This window comes from Zonotrichia leucophrys, chromosome 3 (genome assembly GCF_028769735.1).
Source record: "Zonotrichia leucophrys gambelii isolate GWCS_2022_RI chromosome 3, RI_Zleu_2.0, whole genome shotgun sequence".
NCBI classification, from domain to species: domain Eukaryota; kingdom Metazoa; phylum Chordata; class Aves; order Passeriformes; family Passerellidae; genus Zonotrichia; species Zonotrichia leucophrys.
Window position 1 is genome coordinate 61391843 of NC_088172.1, and position 26982 is coordinate 61418824.

Sequence of the window (26982 nt, forward strand, 5' to 3'; positions counted from 1 at the left end):
AAATGTTCAGCAGAATTCATCATCATATGTGTTTGGACTAAATATTCAGCAGAATTCATCATCATATGTGTTTTTTCTTTTAACTACATCTCTCATTTTAAGATTGTCAAAACAATTACTCAATTTGTCAGATTCAAAGGTTATTAGATTCAAAACCCAGTTTTGTCAATTAAACCTGCAGACTTGGTTATTTACATTTTGTTTTAATTGTCCTTAGCATCCATAATTGTAACATTCATACTAACAAGGTTTATACAGCATTTGCTTAGACATTTTTCCTAGTGTTTTAAGGATAAATAATCCAGGGGAGAAAATATTAACATTAACCCGATAATTACAACATTTCTAGATTCTAACGAAAACTGAGTATCAAGTAATGATTAAGATTTGTGAGCATTGCATGTATCTCCCAGGAAAGACAGTGTTTTTTCAGAGCTTATACTATTAAAATAACTGCAACCTAAGACACTGAATTTTGAAAATGTACTTATTTAGCACTTTATTTTAATACCATAAACACCTACGATATAACAATCACAGTGACACAGTCTTCATACATCTCAGATATTAACAGCTTCCTATTTACAAACTTTTATATGTAATGACCTCTCAAATTCCTGGATATAACCAGAAATCTAAGTATCTCTAGAAAAACATCAATTAAACCTAAAAAAGATATAATTTTTTTCTCCATTATTCTACACAAAGTGATCTATATTAGATGTACAACATGGTTAAGACCTATAGTAACCAAAAGCCCTGAGCAGATAATCCTGTTTTGCTTCAAAGTAAACACTAAGGAAAGTTAGCATTGCCATTCTAAATTTAGGGAGCCATTCTTTGGATTGTGTCCTGCCTGTGCCTATATTTCTGCCCTATGACAAGGACAGAATTTAAAAGCCTAGGCCTTTCCCTTGGGAAAATACATAAAAGAGTCACTTAAGCAAAGGAGTGATGTCACTATGCTTATCAGATCAAGCATGTCAGAGAAGACTACCAAACAATGGCCTAGTTTTATAGATCCTGGAAGAGCTAATGTTTAGAGTAAGGGTTGTAAACTTCAGTCAAGATCAGGCACCACCAAAAATAGCCAGCAGCATAACCTAAAGGAATATTAATAGCGAAATTGTAGGCATTCCCCATTCTTTGCTAAAAGCAGTTTTTGACAACTTCAGTTTTGGAATCAAGTACATACTACTTACTAGGCTTTACCTTTCAAAGTCCCCCTGTGGATATAATACAAACAGATTGAACATTTAACACAGAGGGCAACCCAGCATTGAAAGAAATGGTTCAAAACAAAAAAAAAAAAAATGTTTCTCAGTACTGTTAAGCATACATGAAACTACATATGTGCTAAAATTCATCTTGGAATGTATTAAAAACTATAATGGAAATAAACACTCCCAGACATTATGAAAAAATGAAGATGAATCATACAAGAGAAAAAATTGGTGAAAACACAAAATAAATACGTCACTACAATTACAGAATCAGAAACACTGAACATTCATGACCCAGATATAAATAGAAACTACAGCATGTGTTCCACATAGCAAGAAGTTACAGATGGATATAAATATGTACAATATTCACCCCTTGACCTTATATCCACTATTTTCTCCAAGTATTATCTCAGGCATTTGCTGCAATGGTTTGTGATGCTAGGAGCTAGCAAGTATTAGCAAGTCTCTCATTTCCCTCTCACTGAAGGAAATGAAATTCAAAGGCAATCTTATTTTTAATTGAAATTTACTTTTATTATTACAGTGAAATGTAAGTGCTAAAGAACCTTGAACTCAGCTATTTCTCTGTTCAGATATTCTCTTTGCACTTCAGGTATTTGTTCAAATTCTTTTTCTGCAGCTAACAGACCAAGACTGGATTTATGTGGCAACATCTCAAGAATAACAAATCAGATGTCACCCTGGTTGGTGGATTTGGATTGGGAGTGGGAGGATGTGGGTTGTTTGTTTGGGCAGCTTGGGTGGGGATTGTTGGTTTTTTCTAAGCTGAAACATTCTGATTACATCCTGGCTTATTTCAATATGAACTTCACAAAAATTCATTTGGAATCCTTGCACTTGCATATTGCATAATATGAAATTTAATTTTATTCAGCAGTTTTCAAGTCATTCATTATATGAAAAATCAGGTGGAAGCAAAGGTCTAAATTCATAATAATGTTTCATTCCTAAGTTGGTACCTTTTTACTTTTCAGTTTACTTTTCTCACAATGGAAATCCCAAAGCTGTCACCAGTTTGATTATCCTTTTGAAGCTAGTTTTGGATTACATATTGCTGTTGGGTCAGTGTAACACTAAAGACCTAAAAAACCTCCCATTTTACCCTTAAAAGAATGGCTTCTCATGGATGAAGTAGTTACTTTTACATGACTATCTATCCATTATTTCTTTGCCTCTTCCTTCAAAGGGGAGCAATCAGTCTTAGAATGGTCATATAAGATGAGAAAATGGGAAAGAGATAGAAGAAATCCTAAATAAAAACAAATGACCTGTTTACTAGAGGAAATAAAAATGGTTCTAAGGTTGTCTGTTAGTTCCATATGGCAGCAAGAGAGGGAGTAAAGGCTGAAAGACAGTAACAGAACTTTAAAGACAAAAGTCAAAGAGGCAGAAGCTGAGCCTCAGCAAAAAAACAAGCTACAGCAATCTGGAGGAGGACTAAAAGAGAACTGGTGACAGGAAGGCTAGGGATAAAGGATTCCTACAAGGAAGCAAAAGGAGAAGCCTGAAAACTAGAATAGAAGATGAAATGTCAAGACTTTGAAAGAACAGGAAAGAAGATACAGGCCAAAAAAAAAAAAAAAAAGGCACAAAGCATTAGAATGGTGCCTAAGCCACTAAGCTTGTGGTTTTAACTAGATACTGTCTTTGCTACAGAAAAGATGAAAAAAAAAATGAATAAAAGAATATTTGAATAAACTATTTCTTCAATGAAGGGCATGTCACTCTGCCTTTACTATAACACCATGTATGCTGAACATCATCCCAAAGCAGATGAACAAAGACCTTCTTAAAAGTTTTTATGCTAAGGAATTGGATGTTCATTTTTAGTTCTTTTCATAAAAATAAATATGGTAAACTGCTCTGAGATTGCTCAAACCAACTTCCTTAGTACTTGCTCAATATATCATTATTTGATAGGATGCAGCTCATTTTTTTTTTTATACTTCTGATGAAAGTCCAGTGTGGAAAAGGAAGGGTGGTTCAAAACATTTGAATTTTTCTGGAAGCTGATAGTAGTAGATCATATTAGGTACTGGTACTGCTAGGTAAAATGAAACATTGCTTTTAATGACATGAAGTAATGCACAAAAATTCTCTCTCCAGATTTACTACAGATTTACATTGACAAGATGAAAAAAAATAAGAGAGAACAAGAATCTATGAGTCAGTTTTCCTCAAATCTTGGGATACCTTGTATCTTCCCAGCCACACCCACCATATTAATTTGTGACATTTTTTTCTATTTTTTCTTATGCATTTTATCCATATATTCTACATGTATAGATTAAGGATATTAACCACCTTTATTTCAAAATAAAGTATATAAGCAATTCAGAACCTTTGAGACTTTTCAGTAAATTTGTAATATTAACATGCATCTAGTTAATTAGTTGGTGTAATTAAGCCATTTTCTGGTCTGATCTATGACTATAAGTTGAACTTAAAACACCATCCTTTTCCTGACTATGTCGTTCATCTATTTAATCCGCCTTTATCCAAACCAGAGCTGGGAGTGGACATGGCATTTGTGTCCTAGGGTCCCGGTTGTGTGTTCAGCACCACGGACAGCGCCATGGCCCTGGCGGGACGGGGTCCGGCTCTCCCCAGCTCACTCTCAGCGCTCTGGTCCAGCGCTCCGAGAGAGGATGCAGGGGCAAAGAGACAGTAAATATCAAAAAGAAAGCTCCATATCTGAATCTTTCATCTTTAATTTCAATAATGAATTAATTACACAGGTTTAAAATAGACTACAACGTGTCAACCCCCCTGGAGAACCATTATTGAATTTATATTCTTATTAAAGTATTGCTCAGCAGAGAGAGGGCAATCATTTCACTGAAACTCACTGACTACAAATGAGAATTAAATGAGGTTAAAAGAAATTAGATTAAATGACAGTGTTTTGATACTGATTAAGTAATTTTGGTTAAAGAAACTGCAAATCCTAAATTCCACACAAAGAAAATAATTTAATCTCAGTTGCTTGGAATGAACCAGGGAAGAATAAAGAACAATAGTGTACCTGGATCACACACAAATTAATAAATCCAAATAAGATGTCAAAGTTCAAGTGAAAGAAACTTTTCCACTCCTCTCAATGACAGACAAGCTTGGTTTTAGTTTGAAACATTGCTCACTAAAGATCTCTATGTATGTTTTCAAAATGATTTTTAAAAGCACAGCCATCATTATTCAAGGCTCAAGGGTTGTTCGGGGTGCAAGGGAAAGGTTATGCTGATTGAAAACTTTCTGACTTTACATTTCAGTCATAAAACATGCTCCACACATGCTGGATCCCAAGTTTTCTGAGGTAAAACAGACCTCACTAGTGCATAATGCTGTAAGAAAAGGTGTCAGAGAATGGCATGGAAAATAACCAAGGGATTAGCTAAGTCATACTGATTTTGACCATCACTTTAAAAGCCTGTCCATCCCTAACACTAAGTGTTCAATGTAATTTACAAAAGCCTTAACATAATATGTTTCACCCAAAGAAAGTCTCAAAGGCAGGAATGGTAAAACTGCTTCTGAAATTGGGCTACATTTATCCATTCTCTCATGAAGGCCTATTCTGAATGGATGGTTTGAGAAACTGGAGTCTGCTCCAGCCCAAATGATACTTTGAAAAGCCAGGAGCACTTTTCTCTCTGTCACAGGTAATTTCTTTCCATAATGAAATATTTCTGAAGAGTCCAAATTGCACTGTAGTCATCACTTCAAAGCACATATTGCAAATCAAAATGCAAATTATTGCAGTGGAAACATTCAATTCCTTTCTAGACTGGGACCTATGACTATCAGAGCCCTACTTCTATGAAGAATTTAAGTTCTAAAAGAATATGAAAGATGGTGCTCCACAACCGAAACAAAAAATAAAAACCCACCACGTAATTTTTATTACATAGTTCTACTTCTACCTGCCATTAGCTTTTTTGGGGACATCTATGAAAAAAAAAAAATACAGAAAACCAACCAACCAATCAATCAACCACCAAAAGAAACAAACAACAAAAAAAACCCCAACCCATCTACAAAACATATCACCCCAACAAAAAAGCAATCCAAAACTCTACAGTCATGTCTGTATTTAAAAGCAGCTTACATTTCTACAGGAAACTAAAAATAACACACATAATACAACCATGTCAACAATGTAAAACAATTCCAATTAATTGAACTGCAAAAAGAAAGGGGGGAAGGGGGGAAAGCTGACAACTGATTAAATTATGATGAACTTATTATGAATATTTTTAATTTTTTTTTCAGTGATTGAACGAATGGAAAGCAACTTCACAGAAGCACTTTAATATACATATGCTCTAAAGATCAACTCTCATCATAATTAAAATAATGTATTCATTCCTTTAATATTATGAATTCAAAATGAAGACTCAGTATTATAATTACCAAATAACAGGTTAAAAAAAAAAAACAGGAAAAGATGTCAAAGGAAAGTAAAGACCATTTCAAAGTACCTGTTACACAAAAAGTGGTTTAAATCTGCTGGATAATCATAAATAACTGTCCAACCAAAAAAAAAAAATATTAAAAATTATTAACAAATTTCTCCTATATGAAACTGGAGGGAAAAGGTGGAAAAAGATGACTATGCAACCCTTTATTTAAATTTAAAAACCACACATAAATCAAGGACATCATGGTGGGTTTGCCTCATTCCTATTGACAAACTGCTTATATCAGCTCCTGTGCTGAGATCTACATCACAAGCCACGCAGACAGAGACTAAAGAAAAAGGAGTCAAAATAGATATGGATTCCCAGCTACTGTGCTGCTGCAGAAGTTTCCCCTGGCTTTGAAGACAGATGGAAATCAAAGTAACCACGTAAGAACACCAAACTGATGATACTAGGCCTTGTCTGTCTATAACTGTATGTATTTTTCAACCTACCTGGAAACGCTTCTGAAATTTCACTTAAAGAGATACTCTGCAAAATTTGGTCTAGCTTGCTAGACATAACTAAGACACTTTGAAGAATTAAAACACAGTTTAAGGATTCTACGCATAAGGCTGAAACCAGCTGCCTTAAAACAGCAACATACCTAACTAGAATATGCACCAAACTGTATTTAATTCAGGGAAAATGCATGTACTTGATCTTTTGTCTGTTCCTTTTTTTCTTCTTTGGCTGCATCAGAGAGTGAAGACCATCAGGTGTCTTTCACCCTGCCTGTGGCATTTTAAAAACAATACCACTGTATCCCTCTACTGTAATATCAAGTAAACCATCACATTATGACAAACTTCTCCATTTGTACTGCTTCCAATTAGAATGTTTTTTTTATTACAGTGCAAACTTAATCTGGCAACTTCACGGAGCTTCTACTTGAACCTGCTTCCTAAGGAAAAGTTAATTTTCTGACTCAACAGCGAAGTCCCTCTTCCACAAGACAATGAGTCCACCCCACCTTCTGGGGACCACAGAACCACAATCTAAGGCCCACATGGAGGGACACACAAGCTCAACAATCAAGCAAGGAAACACAGCACAGACTCTGAAAAAAAATTGAGATGCAGAAAATTATTTTATAAGCTTTTTATGTGACTCCTGCCACTATAGTAGGCCTCTTCCAATGTAGATTTAGATGACCTTGACTCAGAGGAAGCTTTGTTAGGTACTGTAATCACAAAGACATTATCTGCACTGTCACTGCTTCATAGGCCTCCACTGTGCTAAGAGTATCAATTCTCATATGTACCAAAGCATAAACATCTTCAAAATGTGTACTTTAATTTGAACTCCTGGTACTCTTTGAAGCACTTTTACACCTAAAACTTTTGCAATTGTATCAATGTTCTAAGAACAGAGTAAAACTGTAGTTATTTTTGGACACTGCCTAGGAGGTCCACTTCATGTCTAAACTATTTATTTATTCTGTGAAATAGATACCAGGTGACATTATAGAATAAAACCGTTATTTTAGTATTGTCTAATCTTTTATCTATTTGAAAAGGTATAAAGAGGAAGCCTCTGCAGAAAAATAAAAATGAGATAGAGGAATTAGTGAGTCATAAAGGGATGGTACTTCCAGTGCTCCTTTATGCTGCCATTCTGCAGAGCAGACCTGCTCTTCAGGTGTATGCTGGAGCAAAACAAACCAAACAAAATCACAATCTGTCTTCAATCAGACTGCTTCAAGAGGCAATGACAGGATAATATGGAATTATTGTACTTCAAACATATCACACATCATTGTATGCCTCATGTGCAAATGTTACAGAACTGAAACTCAAATTAAAGAAAAATAATTTGTCTTGAAATTTCCTACCTGCCAAAATCACACATATATTTACACATAATTCTGCTAGGTGTTGAATCACAACCATCAAAATGATGTATGCATACATAATGAAAACTGAAAGGAGCCACAATTTATTTTGAAGAGGCAACAGTATTAATTAGAGATAGAAGTAGAGATGTTTTAAGCAATAGCTAAAATTACTAATAATTCAAGAGGAGAAAACATGGGTCACAGAGTGATTATAACTAACTCCATATAATTAAAAGTAAACATAGATTATATTCTAGGTTTATTAGTAAAAAATACTTTTAAATACTTCAGAAAAATAGAAAAAATGTAGAAATGAGACTATGGAAAACAAACAAACCTATTTTTTATTTTGCTTGTTTATCAAGGAAAGTTCCTGAAAAACAGTGCATTTCAGAAGATCAAATCTGTTTTTAAGAAGGACATAGAAGCAATGTTTCTCAGGATTGCTATGAGGAAAAATAAAGACAAAGAAATATATTTGTTACCTACTAGCTCTGCCTCTTTTGGGGTTTTAGACAGATATGGGAAAGGCATAAAGAAATACAGAACACTGCAGACACCACAGAAAGAAATACAATTTTCTAATTTGTTTACAGGCACTGCTCTGCAGATTAAGAATTTAACCCTATTCTTCCCATGCTATAGGACAGAAAAATGCATCATGTGAATGCACAAGTAGAACAAATCAATTTTTCTTAAATTGCAACTTCATACTCCATTATTGTGTTTTACATATGACGTTAGACTTGTTGAAAAGAGACAGATTTTTAGTGTGTTCTTAAGCACTGAAGTTCATTACTGAAGTGTTTGATCACCCCATAAATCTGAAGCTACACTGCAACTACATTTCTTAAAGGAATTTTGCAGGATTTAGACTGATGTAAGAGCAAACACTATAGCATCCTATTTATTTATCACCTTAAGTTTTCCTCAGTTTCAGGCTGAGGATAATAATAGCAGTGATCAAGGGGTAATGACTCTCACATGGTAACTAAAATTAAAACCTGAACAGATCACATTTTAAGTATCAGCATTACAAACTATCTTATGCATTCAAAAACTATTCCCTTGTCTGAAGTAAGAAATACCCATGAAGTGTTGGTCACCAGCTGTAAAAGAAAACTCTGAGAAAACTTCTTTTCTCATTAACACTTAAAAATTCAGAGAAGAATTTTGCAATGAGAGCTTCCATAGTCTTGTCTTTATCTTTAAAAATGAGAATAAATAAAATAAAAACCACATTTCTATTTGCAAACAAAAAAACCTCATTTTGATGAGTAAGTTAATGAATAGCACTTCCTTTGTAATGGAAATGAATCTCCCTAATATGCTGCATTAAGCAAACTATTCTAAATACCATTTAGCAACATTTAGCAACATTTAGCCTGAAGGTACAAATAAATTATATGACACTGCCCTACTGGAAAGAAGCTTAGGGCATATGTTATTAGAGCAAATAAACAGGACTGGTGTAATCACTCCACTGAGACATTCCACTTGCTGTGTCAGTCTTCTCACTATTTAGATTTTTTAGTTAACATAGACAGACACAGACCAGGTTGTCATCACTATTTCCACTCCAGGATTCCTTGAGTAAAGAAAATAACCATAAATTAATTTCTAGACTGCCATGACAGGTAGAGCTGAGATTAATCCCAGATTAGTTGCTTTGAAAGATTGGGCAGTATTCTTACATACTGTAAATTCCTGGGGAATTTTTTGTAATTGCAGAAAAAAACAGGAATGAAAAACCCGACATATTTAATTCACAGTGCTTTTAAATCAGGAAAAAGGACAATAAATTATCCAAAAAATCACTATTCCTTTTACATCTGGTAAGTGAAGTCAGACTTGAGCAATATGGAAAAGAAAATACAAAAGTCTCATATCCAAAGTTTATCTCAACAATTCTTGTTCTTATGAGTAATAAATACCATCACAACATCTCTCAAGCATCTGTACTATGACTGACACTTAATTCAGCAAGATTCATTACTATGATTCTGTTATAAGCTGGAAACCTACCTTCTTTGCTCTTCTCCATGTTCACCCGAAGGCACTGTCAAACATTCATCCATGTGACCATGCAATAACCTCAGAACATCCCCTCCAATCAGGTATCCTTGAATACAGGGAGAAAATAGAGTTCATTTCTCTAAACACAGCAACATGTACAACTACAGTTCAATCTGTAATAAATATTGTCAGGTTGATTTCAGTTTTTTCTGTTTGAAATTTTATATTACTTAAAAAAAAAAAAAAGAGTCAAAAGGGGAAGATATCTCATAGTCTGTGAAGCCAGTTGAACATTGCCAAGTGAGAAAAGCTCCAGGTCAGTAGATTGGGAAGGATGGATCAGGATAAAGAGAAGCTACAAGCAAGGGATCCTACAAAGTTACCACAACTCAGAAAAAGACTGAGCCAACCAAAACAAGGAATCAAGTACTCTTCTCCCAGTTTGCAACAGAAAAAGTGGGAAATTCTTGCATCATACCTACTCACATTTCACTTTATTTAAGAATTCTAGTTAAAATACAAAAACAAAGACTTACTTAGTTAGTTTATTATTTTTAAAGCACTTTTTTTGGAGTATTGGAAGTTCTCTGTGAGAAAATTTTCTGGAAAGATACACTCCAAACTCTAGTTGACAGAAAGTTCAAAACCAATACTCACGATTTATTTGGACACCAAAGGTAAACTCCTATATTGCAAATACTTCCACTGCATGTGCAGGTTCACAGTCAAGCACTTTGCTTTACAGTCTACAGGTGTGTGTGCTCACAAATTAAGGCACAGACCATACACACAGCATCATCACAATATTTGACTTAGCAGCCAGAAGCTGAAAACAAGGCCGTAATTTGAATCAGCAAAGATGTTAACAAAATAGATCTTTTTTTCATCAGTCTTTTTGCATTAGAGATGTGACATAAAAAGAAATACAATTTTATATTAACCTACAATTATTGTATTACAATCAGCAACTGAAGAATCCTAAAACATAGTAGGTTTTAAGCAGAATTCCATGGTATTTTTAGTCTGATGAGCTAAATGTAAACATTTCTTTGTTTCCTTCTCTTCTTGCTAAAAACAATTAATATCAAATTCTACATTTCAGGGGGATGCCATAACATAAATTCTTAGTGTTACAGCAACAAGATTTTTATAAAGTTATACAGGATTTATATAAAGTTATATATTTTGAAGCAATGTCTACACTAATAAGTAATGCTGTGAAGTAAGACAGGTCTTTACAGGGAAATGGTGTTGAAGACCCTTCAGTCACACTGAACACCTTTCAAGAATTTATTTTGAAACTACATTACATCTTTTACCTGAGTATATCAGGTAATATTTGAGAATATAATTTTTAAACCTTTGAGATCAGTATAAAATTGGAATTTATGTGGCAAATTTTAGCACTGATTTTTTAAATTGATGATTTTGAGACAGCAGGGTATTCCCAGGGAACTGTTACATACATTGCTTTTTACATGGACCTGTGTCAATATAATTCTATAATTTAGGTTTTGTCTTTAAAGTGACCCCCACCTACTTCATCATACAGAATTAGCCAAATGACTTGATTTAACTCTAAAGCTCTGTTTTGATTGAAACAATAAATTGACTTCTGCATGAGCCAATTTTACAGAAATGCATGTAAAAACAAATTATTTTCTTTGAACTACCTCCAATATCCTAGTTCATCTTACAGACTAATTATCCATTATTTTCACTTCAAAGTAATTTCATTTAATTGAATAGTTTAATTTATTAATCTATTTTAATGGGATTTTTTGATTAAGAGAGGATATTGCAGAGCAGTTATTCCTATACATTCGTATTTTAGTTATGAATATGACAAAGCATTTTATAGATACTAACAAAAATAGGTTTATTTCCTTTTTCTTTCTTTTTGAGGTGATTTTCTTTGGCTTTGCTGTTGTTTTACAGAGGACATAGAGATAAGACCTTAGTGTGAGATTCACTCTCCCTTCACCACAAGACTATCTGGATTACAGGAACAGTTGCCACTTTTTCAAGAATAAGGCCTTAGCTCTCATCCTTTCTGACACTAGCCAGCTGAACTTCTCTAGAAAACATGCTTAGCTTAAAGATAATGTCTGTATCTAAGCAAAGTGAAAACGGAAAAAATGGCAACAAAGAGCAGGCACATACACAGATAAATTCACAGCTACAAAAACCGCATTACATCATTTTCACATTATTTCCTGGGAGTATGAGTACACAATATGACACTGTGTCATTGTGGATTTCTGCTTCTCAAAGAGACAGGCAGGTCTCAGTAGTGAGGTTCACCAGGCAAAGATGTGGCATAGCAGAAATCTGGGTCTCAGCACATAAACCATGCTGCGATTATTAGCAAGAATGACACAGCAGTGGGAGGACAAGGAAAATGGAATTAACAGGAAGGAGCAAAAGGAAAAGGTCTTCTCTTGTCATTAACTGAAAGGTTTTCTCCATCAAGTTTAGGATACTGCCAAGCAATGCACTATTATTTTTTAAAATTGGTTTGTGCTATAAACCATGTCAGAGAATCGGTATGTGCAGAGTGATTCTCATATGTAAAAACCAAATGGCTATATAAAAAAGAGATGATGGCAATCGTCTCCCTAATATCTTAATTAGCAAAGTTGCAAGAGCATTCCATGACTGAGTTTTAAAATATGCCAGATAAAAAGAATTGATGTGAAATTTCAGAGTATTGCCTCTTTAAAAAAAGTATTCAAAAATCACACAAAACAAAATGACCTGCAGCTTTAACCTTCTTTAGATTCTATTACAACACCTACTCAAAACAGTTGGTCTGCAGGAAAGCAGAAATAATTAAACTTTACATTGTGACAGACTTTTCAGAAAAACGTTGTTCTTCTCTGTGGAACCAGTATGGCATAAATTTAGGGATCCTTGTCCTTTCAATGTTAGAAATTACATTAAAACTACTTCCTAATTCCTAAATAAAATAAATAGTTCTGGAAAGCTGTTCTCTTTCTGTCTTTACCCTCCTCTTGTTTTTATTCCAACCATATGTTACCCATAAAACTATTTCCCATATTCAGTATTAGGATTTCACATCCTGCTTCCAAGTCTCTTGCCCATTTTTTACTCAGTCTCAGAAACATGTAGCCATGACTGCATACATCAGAATAATTTGAGATAATATATTAAACCAGGACCAAAAGCCATTTCAAAAAACATATTATGAATGTTATCATATCTTTAGCAAAATGAGATTTGAATAAGCTGTTTGGAATTCAGCAAAAATACACAGAAAACCATCAGTGTTACTTTTAGTATAACCTTCCCTCTGTTTTCAGAGAAATATTCAGGGAATATTTATTTATTTAGTTAGTTATTGTATTCAATGTTTACATAGGACAAAACCACTCCCACACTTGACATAATAATTTGATTTTTTAAGTATTTAATTTACTATCAGTCTTTCAATAATAAAGTTGAGTCAATCTTACCTTGGGCAACTTCACTTCCTGAACTGATTGGTGCTACACTCCAGAGCGTCTGCTGGAAGGCTGCATCAACATGTAAGCTACCATTGCCATAAGAGAGATGCTAGAACCAGGAAAGAGGGAGGCTTTTATTTGAGGTTAGTTGAAAATCTCATTACAGTATACAAAAATAATACCAAACATTCTCTTGTTTCTTTCAAACATTAATTGTTCGCATTGACTGTACAAGTAAATACAAAGTTCGACCTGGGTACTCCTCAAGGGACATTAGAAGTAAAGCTAGAATAGTAAAGCATATTTGCCTCAAAAAACTACAGGAACAGTACAGAACAGTCAGCTGCTGGGCATTGTAGACTTAGTGATCACTCTGAAGAACTAATTGTTAAATGCTGTGGGATTCTTACTCTAGTGTTCTTCCTTCTACATACAATGGGAATTTCTACGAGGTTTGGATATTGGGATATCACCCTAATCTGCATTTCAAGTGTAACTCACCACTTGACTTTTTCTTGCAGACCGCTGGCTTCTCAAAACTCACATTAGGTCAAAGAAATTACATAAACAAACTACTGATTTTGTAAGTCACTTAAGACAGTTCACAAAATACATCCTTGAACAAAGTTCTCAAGATGCGAGCAAAACTGAAACAAATAAGGCTTGTAAGGCTCACCTCCTACCTATGCATTCAATGGATGCTCTTTGGCTGTGTTACTCCCTACCTTCTGCCAACGCTGCAGATCTTTGCCATAAGTGCAACAGGTGCTGTCTTTTCTCAGAAATTCTCTGTGTGTGAATTCCTCTTAGTTTAGTGACATGGTCTCCAAAATTCTTATCTCAAAGCATCCTGTCTGCACCCATGTTTGTCCCTCCCACACCATCAGCCATTTCTATTGTCAGTGCCAAACAACATAACCTTGTAGAAGATTATGGAACCAACCATTCTGTGAATAAGCAGCTGGTTTGAAGCATATTGTTTCTCTTATCAGGTACTAATTTTTCAAGTGCAGTAATATTTAGATGCTTTTATCAGAATTTTATTTTATACTACTGGAAAGTAACTCTGTTTATAGAGTAATATTGGTCTCTTTTTCCAAATGTTGGGACCAACATTAACAAATTCTGGGTAAACTAATGACACAAAAGACAAAAATGTCAGTGGAAGTCAGAAGAGGGTAGATTCTCAGGACATGTGCAAAGTTCTGTCTTCCTGACTGCACACCTTCTGGCTGTAAACAGAAGTACAGGAAATAGCACATCAGCTCATTTAGAAGGGTCCCATAACAGCTAATGACCTACAAAGTAAGACTCCTCACAAAAGCCATGTTTACACTGCACCAGTGCCACTCAGCACATCATGGAGAAAATTAATGAACAAACATGTTCTTTGCCTTTTATTCTTCATTTACTGCAGTTATGTAACTTAGTGAATGGTAGGCCATGATGCGAGATTAGGATCTGCAGCACAGCTCCTGTTCTATTTTTGCTCTGTGCGTCTTCATTTGGTCAGGATTCTTCTAAGATCACCACATAGATCCAGTTAGTGGCAACAAGCAATTCAACAAAAGCGGGAATATTAATTTAACTTCATTCAGGATAGACAAAAGAGAAGGAGAACTCCTCTGTCATCTAGACCATCCACAGAGAACTTCTTCTAACCGTGTCCTCTGTACATGCAAATTAACTTATTTTCACACACAGTAGTATCAATTGAATGAGTGGTAAATTTTTATAGAGAGGGCGACGAACAAAAAATTCGGTGCTGACATTGCTGACATCTCTCTTCAGAGTATTAGTACTTTTTATCCATTTATTGGATTCCAGTTCCAACTCGAATCCAGATGTCTCAAAAGGTGAGTCACCAGTGAATTATAACTTTAAAAAAATATAGTTCAAATGATACAACATACGACTTCCAAAGCAGAGTATATTCTGCAATTCCCTTCTTATCCTCATTTCCCTAGATCCCTTGCAGCATCCTTGTAAATTTACAATTGACAGCAGGGTTCCTACCATTTACAATTCCACAAACTATGGTGTTCACTCCCTGGAACCATTCATTGAAAACATCAAAAGGAAGCTTTTACCATGTAGAGAAAACACATTGTTAAGGGATGTCCAAAAATTCAATTATGTCAAATCCATTGAAAAAAATCCTGAAAGATTAGAGAGGCCAGTATTTATCCTGGCATTGCCTAAGCTTTTACTGCTATACTCTAACTATCTAAATGTTGTTTTAAAGCAATCTGCTCTCTGTCATTAACTTAGTGGAGTTACCTGCTTGGTTTCATACTTTCAGCACAATAAAGCCATCAAAATGAAAGAAGTAACATGATGTCCAGGATGTGGACATAACACTCAGACTGGTGCTGAACAGCCTCCACACGTGCTACACAGATATTTGGTAACTGGCATATCAGTGCATCTGGCAGAAGTAGAAGGTTGTCATAATTGATGAGGACCACATGCATAGCATGTCTTTGGGTATGTAGCAACATTTGAAAAGCAGAAACATGTTGGGTTCAGGAATCCTGCTGTCCAGTCTAATCTTCATATGGGTCTTCCCCACTACAGGCAGGTTGTCTCAACCAAATAATATATTTTCTGCACTGGTCCAAATTCAAGCAAAGAGGTAGATTTGTCTTCCCTGCTGATAGACTGATCTCCTAAACCAGCATTTAACCTGCAATAGGGTTTTCATCACTTTTCAGACTTAAATCATGGTATTTTATGAATATGGGTTAACACTACAGGCCACAGGCAGTTTAATTCAAGGATAAACTCCAAGACTCATCTCTCAGAATACTGCAGGTTTCCCAACTGATTTTAATGACATATTGTAAACTCTGTACTGCTCTGCAGCAAAGTAACATAATCATAACTCTGTCCCTAGGTCTTCAAAAAGAACAGAGTGTTTTTAAGCTCACTGAAGAGCTTGGGAATCAGATGGTAATTTCCACAAGAACCCTCTAGCAATGATTGCTGCCGCATAGCTCCATTTATAAGAGCTCTGAATAACTAGAGCTTTTAAATTTCACAGTCTGCATCAAAGTTTCTCTTCTGCAAAACATGCACGTGTGAAAAGAAAAAAATATAAAGAATGGAAAACTTTTGCTTCAAGCTTCCTCTTGGCTAAGGTGTGCCAATATTGACAGTTTATCTAGCAATAATTATCTGCAGTTTAATAACTCTGCCTTCAATCTCAGGCCATTTGAAATAGCAAGAATAGCTAAAAACCCCCAAAACATTATTTACTGGTAGATTTTGAAAACTATGTATAAAGCATTGCATTTCTCAGAATGCTTAAGTACTGCACAACCACAGCATCAACCACACTCCTTCAGATTTGTTACTACCAGCTGGTGCAGAGATAGTTGAAAGCTATTTCCTTTCCTCTACACAGACATTGACAGCCCTTGATTCCCGACTTAAAATTACTACACTGGTCCTAACAGAAAAGCAGTTTCAAACTACTTAGGCACATATCCTCAACTGACGCAAGAACCTCTGAGATGTTCCAAGTCTTGGACAGACACCATTCCCACAACAGGTGCACAAGAATGTACTCATATTTATAACTAAAGAAAAACAAAAAAGTAACAAAACAAAACAAACTATACTCCTTTACATTTTTAAAATTTTTTTCTTTTTTTAATTAGGAAGTGAAAAAAAATTGCATCAAAACCCTGATGAATTAGCAAACTTCAGTAAAAATTCAGAAGTTTAACTAAATACAGTCTCTAGAAACAAAAACACCTTTTAACTTCCTACTTACGACATGTCATTTCTATTAAAATTTATTACCTGGGTCATTTAAAAATTATTCTGTAACAGAGAATTATATAGAAATAGTCAAAACAAATAGAAGTATTTATTCACAAGAAAGAAAGATATTGGACAGAACTAAAAGTAATAAGTGCATCTGTGTGAAGTTTTTATAGAATTAGGGGTTTGTGCTTATGTTTTATATTGGCAATATATTTATATTCATTGACACATCTATGAACGCTTTGAAAAAGTTTGAATAAAAATGGGTAAACTTAAAATGCTGAACAAAAAATTAGTATCTAAATTTTGATTCAAAGTAGCAAAGTCCAAGAAATTTCCAAAGGGTTTAAAGTACTAAAACAATCCTGGTTTCTTTACTTTTCTCCACAGTGCTTAAACACCTGGCCTGCAAACCCAAAAGTAGAGGGAATTTTTTTCATTGATAAAGAGAAAATTACAGCAATGCCCTAAACTATTCCAACTCCTTCACCCATCATAAATTTACCATCAGTAAAGGGAGATTAGAAGCTAAAACCCACAGATAACCCACAGATACTTGGAAATTTACCATTACAATGAAAACCATCTACTCTGCTACCTCATGGCTGAGCATTGGTAAGTGCAGATGCATGGCAGGAAAAGCGTAAGGGATCCACGGAGGGTAGAAGGAGGTAGTTTGCATTCCCCCTCTACATAATAGCTTTCCTTCTGCACTGGATCATGAAAAGCCTGAAGAACATCAGCTACTGTGCTTCCAAACAACAATCATTTTGCATGATTAGTCACAAGAGCTTTCATTAACAAAGCATTAATTTTACAGAAGCAAACATTAAACGTTAGGAAATGTCGAAGTACCCTATGGAAAAAGAATGGCTTCTAGTCAACAGACCCCTTTACAGTCTCCAATGGCATGATATATGGTATTTTTTGCACATGTGTTGCCTCATTGTATATACAGGATAATGGAGCTCACTTTGTCAACAGCTGCTCAGTGCTTTGTTTCCCCCTCAATCTTCAATTTGCAGCCTCATGCTTTGTTCAATATAGTCAATTCTAAAAAGCTTTGAAAAGAGAATTATTAATTTCCACATAGGCTTCTCTCTTGCACCAATTACAGTATTTCACAAAACACAACAAATATTAATGATTTCATTTTCTCAAAACCCCAAAGAAGTAGTATTGTAGCCCATTTTCCATTGGGGAAGGGAGGTACAGAGATTAAACTAAGAAATTTTCATTAATATAGGATGCTGAAGTTGAAGTGACTGCATTATATGTAGTTTATTGGTCAAGTCACATCTAACACTCACCTCAGCTGCAGATATCAATACTGAGCAACTCTGAGGTTTAAACCTCTAATAGAAAGAGGAGATGCAAGAGACACAACTCCAGTACAGAATATTCCCAGTAAGGGATGAGTAGTGACCACTTGAAAGTAAGCCTAGTATACAAGATCATCTACTCAGCAAATTCCACAGCAGAGCCTGGTACAGCATCTAATTCTTAAGGAGAATATTGTACCAATACTCCAAATGCAATTCCCAGCTTGAAATTTCATTTTCAAAGTTGCTTCATACCACAGTTATCCTGCTACATAATCCTGACACATCCATTGAACTTTTATCATCACTAAAATAGCATTCCATAAAAAGCCAGCGTGACTGTATACTTAGGAGATGTCCTAAAAATATACCAGTACCAAAACTTCTGCATTTTTGAATGCCTGTGACTTTTTTAAATTTAAGAAAATTATTTTTATGTTACCATTTATATGTCATTTTCCTAAATTGAAAAACAAAGGTCAAAAAACAAATTCTAATATCGCAGTTCTCTACCTGTGGTTCACATGGGTAACTTGAAAACCCTTTTTCAGACATTTTGTTCTTATACTACTATAAAAATAATGACAGGAATTGTCACCATACCCCATGTAAGTGCTGTGTGTTAATACAATGGGTTTCCTGGACAGCTGCTGGTGGTAGCCATCATCTAGCATAATTGGTCCAGGCCTCTACCACTCTCTTTTCCTTTCCAAATTTTTACCCCAATCTCACTAGAAATTCGTGTGAGGATGGTGAAGCACAGGCACAAGTTGTCCACAGAGGCTGGGGCTGCCCCATCCCTGGAAATGTTCAAGGCCAGGTTGAATGGGGCTGTGAGCAACCTGCTCTAGTGGAAGGTGAACCTGCCCACAGGAGGGAGGTTGGAACAAGATGATCTTCCAGGCTCTTTGCAACCCAAACACAGAATCTACAATTCTATGTCTCCCATTTAGCCAAACCAGCTTCCTGACCTGATTACAGGCCACATTATCACCCAGAATTAGGACTCCTCCTACTTCAAGAAGTTCTCCTTAGACTTATAAAGTCTAAGCAGAGTCTTTCAGCTTTTTTTTTCTTGCTCAAGCTCTTCCTCACCACATCAGTCAACATTAGACTTCTTTCCAGAATCTCACAACAAGCTCAATCTCTCTCCTAACCTGCAATACTCTTTTCATTTCTTGGCTTCTCTCTGGATCTTTGTCCAGCAGTTTGATTCCCCAGAAAGCTCATTCCTCTGCAGATGTCTCTTGTCATCCTTCATTTCCATTTTCATTCCATTGGTTCTTCTCTCAATTCCCTCTGCCAAAACCACAGTTTTTCTATCCTTAATTTTGAGCACAACTTCAACCAGCAGGTGCCTACTCTTCCCTTGTCACCAGCTTCTTGTCCCAGACAATTTGGATAGTCCCTATCTACCTGCCTACCTTCAGTTGACAGTCTTTTCAGCCACTCATCAAGTCCCACTCAGTTTCCCTCCTTCCCAATGCAGTCTCACTCCTGTCACTGATACATCACCTGCCTTTTGTTCCTTCTACTTTGTCACAGCTTCTTCCTCCACATATCTTAAATGACAGGAGATCACCAGCAGCACACACAACACTGAGTTCTCAGCTGTCAATACAGTGCCTGGCTTCATTCCTGCCTTGAGCAATCCATTTCAGGGAATATCTGCTCCCACCAGGATTGGCATGTATGTAATTATTCACTGTAGAGGGAGTTTAAACAGTTCATTAACACACAGGAGGTGCTAGCTTATGTAAAATAGACAAAGTCATCAGACTTCTACCTACTCAAAGAAAATTTAAACATTCTTCCCTGGTCATGATCAAGCTCCAGTGTTTCAGGAGAACATGTCTTTACTAAGTTGAACCAGGGAGAGTACTTGTTGTGTTGCCTTTTTATTCATTTTCTTGGGTTTTTTGGTTTTGGGTGGGGGGGGTTAGTTTGTTTGTTCGTTTTGGCTTTTTGGGTTTTTCGTATAAGTTACCAAGTAATACACAAGAAAATTACATCAACTTTCTTAATCATATGGCTTTGTTTTCTTTCCTCTCTTTGAGCTCAATAACATCTCATCTCTTCTTGATGAAATAAAAAAATTATCTCAAACTGATTATTGAAAAAAAGGAAAAAAAAAAACCAGTAATAGATGCTACTAATTGTAGTAAGTGACTTTTTACATCACATGTACTTGATTATAAGCACTTGGAAGCAGGACTCCATAAGGCAGAGCAGCTTGACAACCTTAATTATTGCAAAGTCCTACCAGCCTCCACAATAACATTTCAAATCATTGTATAAAAACTCCATGGGAACTGCATTATGATCAGTGTAACAGAGCAGCTCAACACTACCTTGGTTCCACTAATTTCAGGTTTGCTTATGCAGATTAAAATTATTCTTCACAAAACCCTCTTCTATATTTTTTCCACAAAGAGAAATGATGGAATTGTGAATTTACACAGAAAAGAGTAAAGTCCAATACTGAGCTTCATACTTTCAGAGAAAATGTGAAAGGGAAGAATAATTTTTATGTTTCAAAAAACAAACCCTCACACACTGCTGATTCCTGATACTACTGCATCAAGAAGCAATACATATACTTGGAAGCTGTTCCAAGCATATGATGACAAGAGAAATAAAACTAGGAGCTGAAAATAAACAATTTATTTGATGCAAAAGGATACAGAATTAGTGTCTTTGCAATATTTAGGAGCCTGTCCTCCTTTCCAGGAGTAATGGCATATATCAACTCCACTTTTAAAATAATTCAATCTAATTTGGATGCTATTATTTTTAAAAGGGAGCTCTGCTATCAGTTCCCAATTAGTTTCTTGTTGGTTTTCAGTAGCCAAAAAAAATTATATCAATCAAATATATGTCAAAGCTTGTTCACAGATCTGCATAATGCAGTTGCAGGTCAGCATTGCAGTCACTGAGACAGTAACTCAGTAACTATATATAAACCACAGGGCATATACAATTGTTATATTTTACTGAAATCTGTGCACTATAGATTCAAAGCTGGGGGGTTTCCCTCTTTTCTGATTTCTCAGCCAGAATAACATCAAACTGATGGATAATAATTTTCAGCTTTTTCTTCATTTATGCATTTTGTATTTCAGGTTCATGTCTAAGGACTTTTTCTTGAATTATGCTTAAAAGCTATTTAGAGACTTCATGAATTTGAAAGAAATTGCAACTAATTGAACTTCTAAGTTATTGAAAATTAGCAATATTGAAAGCAATCAGGATATGAGTTAACAAGAGGCACAGGCAAAGCTCAGTGCTGAAATAGATACTAATATGTACAACTTGGGGAAACATGCTGGAAATATCACATCTGTTCTTTGTCAGGCTGTACTGCCTCAAGAAAGGAAACAGCAACTCTGGCTTGAGCTTAAATGGTGGCAATATTTATAGCAGAACATCTTTTTGCTCTATGCTAACAGAGTTCAGCAGAGCCAAGTTCTCCCTCTGAAGTATTTGGCAATAGCACAGCTCAGACATTATATAATGCCACAAGCACTTACGTAAGCGCTTCTCCTCAGAAATGCTACACAGCATAATAAGGATCCAAAATCCCATTGTCTAGGTAGATAATGAGAGTCAGAGAAAGTGAATGACTTGCCCTGGGACATTGCTGTGAGACAAAATCCACCTCTCCAAACCTTTAGCTTATAATTTTAACACTGATCTTCCTATCAGTTTAGTACTTGGTTGGTGTAAATAGAAAGAAAACTCTTCGGGGAAAAAATAGAGTCAATTGTCTCAAAATATTTTATTTTGTGGAAAGAGGAGAAGGGGTACTCCAACAAAGTCCTGATATTTTCCTAATACTTAAGAGTGTTGCCAACCAAATGAAGTCTAAACAAAAATCTACTGATTACACTGAGATCATAAAGTGTCAATGTTAAATTAATTAAGCTAAAGCCAGACAACTGGAAGATGAACTTTGGAAGCTGACACAGTTCTTCTCTCCTCTTGCATTATACAAATTCAGCTAAGAGCTGACTACATTTTGAAAAAGCCATGCCCTGTGAATGAACTCTTTTCATCTGTTATTTTTACATGCACATCTTTGCCCCAGGATGGTTAACCTATTTGAATTCATTCAGAAAGAATCAGCAAATTACTTCAAACATAGAGGAACACTGCAATATACAAAGGTGACATCCCAGTCCTATTCCTAACAAAATATTTACATAAAACATTTGATGGAGAACTTAAATTTTCCTAAGATGTTAATTGTAGAGTATGCAACATACATAAACCCAACCCTCAGCATCCTGATGGACATAATTTTCTGTCAAGGAATCCATATGAGAAGTTCTACTCCCTTAGAAAAGGCACTCCTCAACTGGATTCAACAGAGCTTATTTGGTTTCACTATTGGAGCACATCCACAAAAATAACTTCATCTCTCTACAGTCCTAACTTTTGTAAAAGATATCAGTTGCTACATTCTTCTAAGAATTGTACAAAATAGCAGCTACAACATAGCACTGCACTCAACATGTAAACAATGAATTGCAAATATTTTCAAACTTATATTCTTTGAAGTTATTTTGGAAACAGCCAAATGGATTAAGACAAACAGTTTAAGACAGAGAGAGAGCTTTCATGAAAAATATTGGTAACTCACTGATTATTCCTTATCGACTATTTCAATTTTCATAAAAACTTCACTGCTTTATTGCCAGTGCAAATATAAGTACTCAATAGGTAGCAAAGCCACAAATATTTTTTGATTGTGGAGCTAAATAGTTTTCCAGCTCTTAATCTAGTCTTGAAAAAATCTGATCATAAAAATGTGTGAGTGCATGTTAGAGCAAAATTAATTTGCTGAATCCTTGCTTCATCTTAGTGTCAAACCAGAGCTATATAACTGAAATAGGCTTAATAACTATTCATTAAAATCTAGCTCTAAAACACTCTAAGAATGTAATACAGTGTTATTTCTCTCTGCACTGAAAATATTATTTATTTTTAGTATATTGATATTTTGCATGGAACACACAGTAAATGCATTAACTCCACATATTAAGGAAAATCAGTCTCTGCAGACAGAATTGTGCTTCTTGATGTATAAAAGTACATGTGACAGCCTTGAGAATCAACAGCTGAGGCACAAATCCAAAATAATAGGCTGAGCTGAATATTACTAATTAGAGGCCAGGACGTGCCTACACAGAGACACAATCTGTACCAAAATTCAACTTCAGCAACTCAATTCAGCAATTCAAAGAAATCCAATGTCTTTGAATAAAACCTTTCCATTAATTGGATTTCTCAAAAATTCAGTCCATAAGAAGTTGTTTTTCACTATGTGTAGTTACAATTATCATAAAAGTAATTATTTAAAATAATTTTAAATGCAAAGATGACCAGAAAGTTTTCAGAATATCTAATTACAAAAAAAAAAACTAATTAAATGAGCTATTGAGCTTCTAATTAGAAGTTACAATTATGTTCTAACAATTGTATTCTTATTTTCCTATGTGTTTCCAATAGAAGGGAGAATATTTTCAATTTTATCTTGACATCTTATTAAACTATTCACTTTCTTCTTAAATATTTCTAAAAAAATTAAAACTCATTTTTAAAAAAGCGAATAATAGAGAATAGACTTTAATGTTATATGCACATCTCATAGAATCATAGAATACCCAGAGCTGGAAGGGAACCTCAAGGATCATCAAGTCCAACTTCCTGCCCTGCACAGCACCATCCCCAAGAATCACATCTGCACCCAAAAGTGATGTCCAAACTCTGTCAGGCTTAGTGCTGTGACCACTTCCCTGAGGAGCCTGTCCCAGTGCCCAACCACTCTCTGATAAAGAACCCTTTTCTAATACCCCACCTCAACCTCCCCTGACTCAACTTCAGGCCATTCCCATGGGTCCTGTCACCAGAGAGAAGAGATCAGTGCCTGCCCCTCCTCTTCCCCTCCTGATGAAGCTGTAATTACAATGAGGTTTCCCCTCAGACTACCCCAGGCTGAACAGACCAAGTGACTTCAGCTGCTCCTCAAATGCCTTCCCTCAAGGCCCTTCAACATCTTCATTGCCCTCCTAGATGTGAGACAGATTTTTGACAAACTCAAAACACATCTTCAATAAAGAATCTTTTTTAAGTTGTTGGGCCAAATCACTGGGGCTGATTTTTCAGAAGCTTTTAGCAAAATTATTTTCTTCTTATTTTCACCTCCTTTTTGCCATACAGAGGAGTTCAGGTGTTTGCAACACCAAGAATAAAAAGGAAATATATCTTAAAGTGTTGCCCTGCTTCGTTACAGAACAAATGGGAGATCCTTTTGTGAAGAGGAAAGCTGTGTAAACCAGTGATAGCAGCTAGCACAATAACTTGTAAAATATTTCAATTATATTTAATTATTGAGTATTTCAATTATATTTCATTTGACATGTCAGCTCTATATATTACAGTGTACATTATTTCATGAACCTTCTAAGCCCACAAATCCAATGTACCTACATTAGGTATTCCAAAATTTTGAACAAAGTTTTAGAATATATGATAGTGTTGTTAACCTATGAACACTCACACGGATTCTACACATCTCAATCATGAAATTTGGAAATTATTTCTTTTTTCTGTAGTCACTTATTTTCATCTAAGCAAATTTTTTAACTCCTATTCCACCACTGAAATGAACAAAAATTAGATTAGCCATATATCACACTTTCCAGACCTTCAGTATGTTGTTTTGCAAAATATTATTTAAGAAAACAGTTTAAGAACCGAAAGTTTTACATTTAGGAGGTGGAAATGTATGCCAGATTTTACTGTAAAACTTTCATTAACTGTTTTTTTTTTTCCTGTAGAAGAACCACTGTACAGATAATTTTATACAACTTACCAAATATCTTTCTGAAGAGACACTGACTAAAATCAGATCATCTCCAACTCGCACTTTTTCTCCTTCTGATCGTTGCTTGGAAGCAGGATGTATGGTCCACCAGCAAGCCTCACCTAATGTCAGCATTGAGTACCAGCAAAGAAAGAAACAAGAAAGAAAGAGCCCAATGTTACTGATGCTACTGTCACACTTGTTTCAGTCTTAAAAGTTCCGATCCAGTTTTCACTGGGCTAAACCAAGTGTCCACGTGTTTTCCATAACTAGTATCATTCCTGCATCACCTTGTTGGAAACTCAGCTCTAAATAATACACATAAGCAACAGAGTAACTGGAACAGTGACTCCAGAGTTGAATAAGGTGATGGCTCTCTGTGCTCTCTAGGCAACCTGGTCTGGGCCGCTTTTGCTAAACAATTCCCTGTCACCTTCATTACAGAGTCTGGAAAAGACATTGAAGAATATTTTAATGAGAATCTGGACAAAGAAATAGAGCAACCCATAACTAAGGGCAATGAAAATAAGCACTTACATACCACTTAAAATAATATTTGGAAGATCACATTAATCCAAATTCAAATATGTTCTTCAACTTTTACTGACTGTTAGTGCCTCTAACCCCCCAGAACATGTGCAAATACTGAAATCACAAATTCTGTTCCCATGATAAATCTTATTTTCAGATGGGCTTCTTTAACTAAAACCATGCTATTCAGAAAAGAACTCAGACCTGTGAACTGTTAAATTGTTGCAGCTGTTATTTTTACTGCTCCTATCTAAAGCAAAGCTTTAAAAATCAAGGAAACAATCTAACTAAGCAATTCTTAGACTTCTATTTTTAGACTGACCGCATTCTTCATTATATAGTCTTTTAAACTAGTGGTTACCTGTTGTGTCCTCTTGCAATCCTACATCAAATGCCAGCTTATCCATTGATGATCGAGATGTAGAGAGACAGCATAGGTACTACCAAAAAGAAAAAAGCATACATCACTTGCTCTACTCACTTCTAATAATATAAAAAGCCATCAACAACTAACACATGATTAAATATTCTTAGATTATCCCCATTAGTTATTACCAAGAACATGTATGCCTGATAAACTGAAGTGCACTCAAGGAGTCTTGACAAAAATATGTGTTCTAAAATAACCTCTCGGTCTACCCAAGTTATCTTTTCACTGAGATGGAATACTAAGAGTGGAAAAAATGTAGTTAGTTACATCAGATTTCAGTTCCATGAAGCCTCACTTTTAGGATAGGAGTTTGGAACCTGTATAATTCATCAGGGAATTTCCAACTAAGACTTCAGTCCAAAATACATGTAAGAAGAAATCTCCTTTTCCACTCAGTCTTTAACATGCTCAGATTGACAGCAAGGTGCCAGCTGTAGATTCAGTCACAGCTTATGCAATATGGAAAATCCAAGAGGAAAGAAATGAAAAGTAACCAACTCAGACTGACAAATGGGGGATTCAGCACTAGGGGAGCCAGACTTGGTTTTGGCACTTAGCCAGATACAACCAGCTCAGGTTTGTATTTTTAAGAATCTATCCTTCACAAAGGTTTCTAGGAACCACAGTAAAATGCCTCTGATGTAAGTGATTCTCCAGATACCAGTAAATGGTGATATTCTGGGCACTTTCAAACAAAACTTTCATACAAAAAAGAAATCACAGCTGCTCCCAGCTGATGTAACACAGTTACATACCATGCCGCTGTAGGAATGGCGCAGCAAGATTGCATGCCCGTAGAGCAGTGTTCGATGTCCACCACCTTGTGCAGACTGAAAGGCAAAGAGAAATTATATATACATTGGTATGTTTCAATAAAATGGAGCCTTTTGAGAAAGAAAGAAAGATGAGAGAACACTGTGTACTTTAAGCCATCACTTGTTTGGTAAAAAATATGTTCTAGAATCTCAAATCCTTTTTCCTTGTGCTGAAAGGAGTTCAGCTTAGAGGCTGAACTGCCCCTAAGCAGCTTTGACGT

At 35.4% G+C, this 26982-nt stretch overlaps 1 protein-coding gene across 15 annotated transcripts in view; it reads right to left on the minus strand.

Moving 5' to 3' along the window:
• Window positions 1–26982, minus strand: part of RYR2 (ryanodine receptor 2) — a 383167-nt gene that overhangs the window by 199852 nt on the left and 156333 nt on the right. For all 15 annotated transcript variants that reach the window (XR_010439574.1, XR_010439573.1, XM_064708448.1 and 12 more), the window contains 5 exons: window positions 26702–26776; window positions 25878–25956; window positions 24995–25107; window positions 13034–13133; window positions 9567–9663 (listed from right to left, as the gene is read on the minus strand). Coding sequence is in view for 13 of the 15 variants with exons in the window: in XM_064708448.1 (XP_064564518.1) it covers window positions 9567–9663; window positions 13034–13133; window positions 24995–25107; window positions 25878–25956; window positions 26702–26776 (464 nt within the window). In the remaining 2 variants the exon portion in view is untranslated. The remainder of the gene's footprint in view (window positions 1–9566; window positions 9664–13033; window positions 13134–24994; window positions 25108–25877; window positions 25957–26701; window positions 26777–26982) is intronic.